This window comes from Coregonus clupeaformis, chromosome 6 (genome assembly GCF_020615455.1).
Source record: "Coregonus clupeaformis isolate EN_2021a chromosome 6, ASM2061545v1, whole genome shotgun sequence".
Classification (NCBI taxonomy): domain Eukaryota; kingdom Metazoa; phylum Chordata; class Actinopteri; order Salmoniformes; family Salmonidae; genus Coregonus; species Coregonus clupeaformis.
The window spans coordinates 31,194,479-31,202,990 of NC_059197.1; the positions used below are offsets into that span (position 1 = coordinate 31,194,479).

An 8,512-nucleotide genomic window follows, 5' to 3' on the forward strand; every position below is an offset into this window, starting at 1 on the left:
GCTGCCTCTCTCGCTCCCTCTCTGCTGCCTCTCTCGCTGCCTCTCTCTCATCCCTCTCTGCTGCCTCTCTCGCTCCCTCTCTGCTGCCTCTCTCTTCCCTCTCTGCTGCCTCTCTCTTCCCTCTCTGCTGCCTCTCTCTTTCCTCTCTGCTGCCTCTCTCTTTCCTCTCTGCTGCCTCTCTCGCTTCCTCTCTGCTGCCTCTCTCGCCCCCTCTCTGCTGCCTCTCTCGCTCCCTCTCTGCTGCCTCTCTCGCACCCTCTCTGCTGCCTCTCTCGCTCCCTCTCTGCTGCCTCTCTCGCTGCCTCTCTCGCTTCCTCTCTGCTGCCTCTCTCGCTGCCTCTCTCGCTCCCTCTCTGCTGCATCTCTCCCCCGCATCTCCACTCCTCTCTGCTACATATCTCTCATCCTCTCTGCTGCATCTCTCATCCTCTCTGCTGCATCTCTCATCCTCTCTGCTGCATCTCTCATCCTCTCTGCTGCATCTCTCTCCTCTCTGCTGCATCTCTCATCCTCTCTGCTGCATCTCTCATCCTCTCTGCTGCATCTCTCATCCTCTCTGCTGCATCTCTCTCATCTCTGCTGCATCCCTCTGCTGCATCTCTCTCCTCTCTGCTGCATCTCTCTCCCCCTCTCTCCATTTGTTTAGAAACTGTCTTTACAGGTGCATTATGTTGTGTTATGAGTGTCATTTCTATTTGACCCTCCCTCTCTGAAGGCAAGCTGCTGTAGTGTAGAGTGATGGATACATCCAGAGGACAGGGATTGGTGTAGTCAGTCATGGCCTACCCTGCTCCTGTGTTGTCAGGACCATTAGGATGTCCTTCCTCCCCTGAATATCCTTGTGATGGTTCTAAAGTTATCATTGTGGTCATATTAATTCATGGTGATATTTACATAATGTGATGGTTCCTCAGTCATCAGGTCCATGATCGCTCCTTCATGGTCGGGTCAGAGGGTGACTGATCTTCAACATAAATCCAGGTGGTGTGTGTGTGTGTGTGTTTGTTTTGCATATGTGTGTTCATATGTATGTACAATGTGTGTTCATATTTATGTATGTATATATATTGTGTGTGTGTTCATTTAAGTGATAATGCCCTCGAAACCTGTGTTTGGAGGATATATATATATATATATATAGATAGTTATAGCTTTGTGTCGTGACTATATCTTGTGGAAGGATGGAATAGTATGAATAAATTCATCAAAATAACGTTTTGTTATGAAAACATGTCAATCATTATTTGAATATGTTGGTAACCCGTTGTCTAAAAGTGATAATGCTCTCCAAGCCTGTGTTTGGAGGATATATTGGCACGGTTTGCAGGCACTCGACGAACAACAGCCGTGCCAATATATCCTCCAAACACCGGCTTGGAGAGCATTATCACTTTTATACAACGGGTTACCAACATATTCAAATAATGATTGACATGTTTTCATAACAAAACGTTATTTTGATGAATTTATTCATACTGTTTCATCCTTCCACAAGATATAGCCCCGACACAAATCTAGGGTTGCTACCCAAGCCGGCTGGTCGTTCGTTATATCGGCTCGTTTGATAGAGACGCGACCCAGTCGTTCTGAATCTATGGACGCGACCCAGTCGTTCTGAATCTATGGACGCGACCCAGTCGTTCTGAATCTATGGACACGACCCAGTCGTTCTGAATCTATGGACGCGACCCAGTCGTTCTGAATCTATGGACGCGACCCAGTCGTTCTGAATCTATGGACGCGACCCAGTCGTTCTGAATCTATGGACGCGACCCAGTCGTTCTGAATCTATGGACGCGACCCAGTCGTTCTGAATCTATGGGCGCGACCCAGTCGTTCTGAATCTATGGACGCGACCCAGTCGTTCTGAATCTATGGACGCGACCCAGTCGTTCTGAATCTATGGACGCGACCCAGTCGTTCTGAATCTATGGACGCGACCCAGTCGTTCTGAATCTATGGGACGCGACCCAGTCGTTCTGAATCTATGGACGCGACCCAGTCGTTCTGAATCTATGGACGCGACCCAGTCGTTCTGAATCTATGGACGCGACCCAGTCGTTCTGAATCTATGGACGCGACCCAGTCGTTCATTCTAAATGTTCCATTGTCATAATGGCTGGCAACGTTCTTATCCCTAACTCAGTCACGTCAAACAGTGCAGCCAGAATAACATTAAAGTAGCTGCATTTTCATTTGTTTAAGCTGTTTTCGAGTGACATTTATTTGGATACATCCATAACAATGAGCTAACGAGTCGCGATTTCACCTGGCATAGAAAATGTGCTCTCTCTCGTCAGGACGCTGTTGTTCAGAGGAGCTAGCCAACAACACAGCTAACACAATCACTTCAAACTGAAGCTGGAAAGACTGCAAACTAGCTGCACTTCATTTGACCTTTTTTTCAATTTACGTTTATTTCTATATATCCATAAAAATGATGCTCGCTGATTCATGATTTCGACTGGCTGAGAAACGCTGTCTGTCTCGTCCCGACTCGAATTTGAATATTGAAACAATGTTGCAAATGTCGTAGAGACAGACAGCAAGGTTTATACAAATCTCCGCTGTTGAAAATGAAATGTTAGTCTAAAAGAAATGTGAGAATGTCTAGAATCTCTGTATAGTGGAGATCAAGTGTATAACTTGCCTGGTTGGGCTGATGAGACAGTGGATTGGGCAGTCAGATGGAACAGAGTAAATTGGCATTTTAACATAATAGATTTAGCCGGTGGTAACTTGTGGAATGCGGTTTTAACCGATCAGCATCCAGGATTAGACCCACCCGTTGTATAAAAGTATGTATTTGGTGTGTGTATGTACTGTATGTGTGTGTTGGTATGTTTTATATACTATGTGTATATACTGTGTGTGTGTGTGTGTGTATATATGTGTATATATATATATATATATATATATATATATATATATATATATATATATATATATATATATATATATATACACACATACACCGTGTGTGTTCTGTGGCTCCAGCCAGGGATTACGGCGGCTTCCCAGACAGATAGGAGATGAGAGCAGAGATGGCACAGATGTACGTGATGATCCCAAACACCATAGAGAGGACAGAGAGCCATAGGGCCTGGCGGGATGCTGCACCTGCTCCCTGGAAGTCCCCCTGAGCCGACGCCTTGTTGGTCTGAAACACGGAGAGGGGACCGAGGGACAGGGGACAGAGGGAGAGGGGACAGAGGGGAGGGGGAGGGGACAGAGGGAGAGGGGACAGAGGGAGAGAAAGAGGATGGAGAAAGGACAGAGGGATGGTCATAATAGAAAAGAGAAACTGTCCCTCACTCTGTCCTCCCTCTGTCCTCTCTCTCTCTCTCTCAATTCAAATGGCTTTATTGGTTAACATTGCCAAAGCAAGTGAAATAGATATTAACAGTAAACATCACACTCACTAAAGTTCCAAAATAATAAAGACATTTCAAATGTTGTAACAATGTGCAAATAGTTAAAGTACAAAAGGGAAAACAAATCAACATAAATATGGGTTGTATTTACAATGGTGTTTGTTCTTCACTGGTTGCCCTTATTCTTGTGGCAACAGGTCACAAATCTTGCAGCTGTGATGGCACACTGTGGTATATCACCCAGTAGATAAGGGAGTTTATCAAAATTGGATTTGTTTTCAAATTTTTAGTGGGTCTGTGTAATCTGAAGGAAATATGTGTCTCTAATATGGCCATATATTTGGCAGGAGGTTAGGAAGTGCAGCTCAGTTTCCATCTCATTTTGTGGGCAGTGTGCACATAGCCTGTCTTCTCTTGAGAGCCAGGTCTGCCTACGGCGGCCTTTCTCAATAGCAAGGCTATGCTCACTGAGTCTGTACATAGTCAAAGCTTTCCTTAATTTTGGGTCAGTCACAGTGGTCAGGTATTCTGCCACTGTGTACTCTCTGTTTAGAGCCAAATAGCATTCTAATTTGCTCAGTTTTTATGTTAATTCTTTCCAACGTGTCAAGTAATTACCTTTTTGTTTTCTCATGATTTGGTTGGGTCTAATTGTGTTTCTGTCCTGGGGCTCTGTGGGGTCTGTTTTGTGTTTGTGAACAGAGCCCCAGGACAAGCTTGCTTAGGGGACTCTTCTCCAGGTTCATCTCTCTGTAGGGGATGGCTTTATTATGGAAGGTTAGGGAATCGCTTCCTTTTAAGTGGGTATAGAATTGAACGGCTCTTTTCTGGATTTTGATAATTAGAAGGTATCAGCTTAATTCTGCTCCGCATGCATTATTTGGTGTTTTCCGTTGTATACAGAGGATATTTTTGCAGAATTCTGCATGCAGTCTCAATTTGGTGTTTGTCCCATTTTGTGAATTCTTGGTTGGTGAGCGGACCCCAGACCAATGGGTTATATAACTGATTCAACTATTTTTAGCCAGATCCTAATTGGTATGTCTCTCTCTCTCTCTCTGTCCTCTCTCCCTTCCTCCAGTCTTTCAAATTTCAATCATACTGTTATACAATTACAAAATGTAAAAATATATAGTATTATGCCTTTTATTTTTATTTTTTTATTTTTTATTCCCTGAATTGAACAAACAGAATCTGACACTGATACACAGGATGAACGATAACTCTATTCACATGCTGAATTCGTATCTCTCTTTTCTCTGACAATCCCACTGCTTATGGCTCCTTCATCACTTCCTCTTCCTCCTCCTTCCACCCAGAGCCCTTTCCCAGGGACCCCCATCCCAGGGACCCCCTTTCCCAGGGACCTCCATCCCAGGGACCCCCATCCCAGGGACCCCCTTTCCCAGGGACCCCCATTCCCAGGGACCCCCTTTCCCAGGGACCTCCATCCCAGAGCCCTTTCCCAGGGACCTCCATCCCAGAGCCCTTTCCCAGGGACCCCCATCCCAGAGCCCTTTCCCAGGGACCCCCATCCCAGAGCCCTTTCCCAGGGACCCCCATCCCAGGGCTCTCAACACTATTGGAAATCTATGGGCTACTTGTTATGAGTATAATGAAGGCCATTGATTGGCTGCCTGGGCCTCTGCCTCGCTGCTAGTTAGTATAATGAAGGCCATTGATTGGCTGCCTGGGCCTCTGCCTCGCTGCTAGTTAGTATAATGAAGGCCATTGATTGGCTGCCTGGGCCTCTGCCTCGCTGCTAGTTAGCACTAACACGCATGCTAATGGCAAATAACACTTCAAAGCCCGGGGGGGTGTAGCTCACTGGTTAGTTAACCCTGCCTGAACACTGGCTCTGGGTGACTGGATGCTAATGTCCTCTACTCTGTCTGAACACTGGCTCTGGGTGACTGGATGCTAATGTCCTCTACTCTGTCTGAACACTGGCTCTGGATGACTGGATGCTAATGTCCTCTACTCTGTCTGAACACTGGCTCTGGGTGACTGGATGCTAATGTCCTCTACTCTGTCTGAACACTGGCTCTTTTTGACTGGATGCTAATGTCCTCTACTCTGTCTGAACACTGGCTCTTTGTGACTGGATGCTAATGTCCTCTACTCTGTCTGAACACTGGCTCTGGGTGACTGGATGCTAATGTCCTCTACTCTGGGTGACTGGATGCTAATGTCCTCTACTCTGTCTGAACACTGGCTCTGGGTGACTGGATGCTAATGTCCTCTACTCTGGGTGACTGGATGCTAATGTCCTCTACTTTGCTTCAGAATGTAGTATGGAAATTCAGATGTAACAACCGTTCCCTTTAACTCAGCCTGACACTAGAGGCAAGAATGCACTAAGTGAAACACACACAATGTTCTAGTGTCCTTCAGTGAGACTGACCGTCTACCCAATAACCATCAGGGTTTTGTGTGGAGAGATTTACGTGAGAGAGTCTGTACCTTGGCTGGATAGAGAAGGACCAGCATGCTCTCTGTCAGAGACAATCAGAATACCAACTCTCCTCATACCAACAACCACTTGGGGTCTATTTGTTTGTCAATGATTTACAACAGCATTTACTAGACCAGACCAGGGCCTGTATTCACAGTCTCACAGTAGGAGTTCTGATGTAGGATCAGTTTGGCCTTTTTAGGTCATAATTAATAAAATAATATGGACGGGGGGGGGGGGGCCTGATCCGAGATCAGCACTCTTTATGAATACAGGCCCTGTTGTCTTGATCATTCCCCTGGGCGGCAGGTAGCTTAGTGGTTAAGAGCGTAGTGCCAGTAACCGAAAGGTCGCTGGTTCTAATCCCCGAGCCGACTAGGTGAAAAATCTGTCGATGTGCCCTTGAGCAAGGCACTTAACCCTAATCGCTCTGGATAAGAGCGTCTGCTAAATGACTAAAATTGAAATGTAAACACTGTTCACCTACCCGGTGTATTGCAGTGTAATGGTTCCCAAAGCCGGACTGAGTTCCTTTTAAACAAAATATCTGGAGGCATTTTATATAATCCTGTAATAATAATCTGGCTGTAATCCCGGTTAATCCCATCCATGTGCTCTTCCATAATGTCAATGTTCAACACTTCCACTTTACACACTGCTGTTCACATGCTGTCACCTTGGCGTTAGCTCACACCTGGGCCGGGGACAATACACACCAATCTACTTGTAGCCCTGCCAGTGACAGAGGGTGACGTGGTGACGGGGTGAGATGGTGATAGGGTGACGGAAGGTGAGGGTAGGAGATGGGGTGACAGAGGAGAAGGGGGGACAGAGGGTCGGGGTGATGGGGTATTTTATTAGGATCCCCTATTAGCTGTTGCGAAAGCAGCAGCTACTCTTCATGGGTCCACATGAAACATGACACAATACAGAACATTAATAGACAAGAACAGCTCAAGGACAGAACTACATAAATTGACAGAGGGGTGAGATACAGTACCAGTATGTTAGATAGGGTGACACAGGATCAACCCGGCCAGGATGTCAATGAGGTCATGAATGGCTTGCGGAGAGTGAAAATTATAGTAGAATATATATACACAAAGTACTGAGTAAAGGGTCTGAATACTTATGTAAATGTCATATTTCAGTATTGTTATTTTTTTCTAAAATTGCCTTTGGAAAGTATTCAGACCCCTTGACTTTTTCCACATTTTGTTACGTTACAGCCTTATTAGAAAATAGATTTTTTTTTATTGTCATGCAATAAAATGCAAATTAAAAACGTAAAAATCATACAATGTGATTTTCTGGATTTTCTGGATTTTTAGATTCCGTATCTCACAGTTGAAGTGTACCTATGATAAAAATTACAGACCTCTACATGCTTTGTAAGTAGGAAAAGCTGCAAAATCGGCAGTGTATCAAATACTTGTTCTCCCCACTGTAGGTGTGTGCCTGTCCAAATCATGTCCAATCAGATGAATTTACCACAGGTGAACTCCAATCAAGTTGTAAAAACATCTCAAGGATGATCACTGGAAACAGGATGTACCTTAGCTCAATTTAGAGTCTCATAGCAAAGGGTCTGAATACTTATGTAAATAAGTTATCTTTTAAAATATTTCTGTTTTTTATTTTTGATAAATGTGCAAAAATGTCTGTCTGTAAACCTGTTTTCACTTTGTCATTATGGGGTATTGTGTGTAGATTGATGGATTTTTTTAAAATTCCATTTTAGAATAAGGTTGTAGCGCAGGGTTCTTCAATTCCGGTCCTGGAGGGCCGAAACACCTCTGTTTTTCATCCTCTCCTTCTAATCAGGGGCTAATTCAGACCTGGGACACCAGGTGAGTGCAATTAACTACCAGGTAGAAATAAAAAACATAAGTGTTTCGGCCCTCCAGGACCAGAATTGAAGAACCCTGCTGTAGCGTAACAAAATGTGGAAAAAGTCAAGGGGTCTTAATACTTTCCGAATGCACTGTATATACAAAAGTATGTGGACACCCCTTCAAATTAGAGATATATAAAATCGAGCACACAGCCATGCAATCTCTATAGACAGTCATTGGTAGTAGAATGGCCTTTCTGAAGAGCTCAGTGACTTTCAACGTGGCACCGTCATAGGATGCCACCTTTCCAACAAGTCAGTTTGTCAAATTCCTGCCCTGCTAGAGCTGCCCCAGTCAACTGTAAGTGCTGTTATTGTGATGTGGAAACGTCTAGGAGCAACAACGTCTCAGCCGCAAAGTGGTAGGCCACACAAGCTCACAGAACGGGACTGGCGAGTGCTGAAAAAGAAGAAAGGTCTGTCTTCGGTTGCAACACTCACTACCGAGATCCAAACTGCCTCTGGAAGCAACATCAGCACAAGAACAGTTAGTCGAGAGCTTCATGAAATGGGTTTCCATGGCCGAGCAGACGCACACAAGCCTAAGATCACCATGCGCAATTCCAAGCATCGGCTGGAGTGGTGTAAAACTCGCAGTCACACTGGCCCGTCTAGCTCAGTTGGTAGAGCATGGCGTTTGCAACGCTAGGGTTGTGGGTTCGATTCCCACGGGGGGCCAGTATGAAAAAAATAAATAATTATGCACTCACTAACTGTAAGTCGCTCTGGATAAGAGCGTCTGCTAAATGACTAAAAAATGTAAAAAAATAAATAAATATATATCATTGG

The 8,512-nt window shown here is 44.9% G+C and overlaps 1 protein-coding gene across 1 annotated transcript in view; it reads right to left on the reverse strand.

Moving 5' to 3' along the window:
* Window positions 1-2,969: 2,969 nt before the first annotated feature.
* tmem91 (transmembrane protein 91) overlaps window positions 2,970-8,512 on the reverse strand; it is a 12,021-nt gene continuing 6,478 nt past the window's right edge. Inside the window, exon 3 of the mRNA XM_041878171.2 lies at window positions 2,970-3,160. Coding sequence (XP_041734105.1) covers window positions 3,005-3,160 — 156 coding nt within the window. The 3' untranslated portion in view covers window positions 2,970-3,004. The remainder of the gene's footprint in view (window positions 3,161-8,512) is intronic.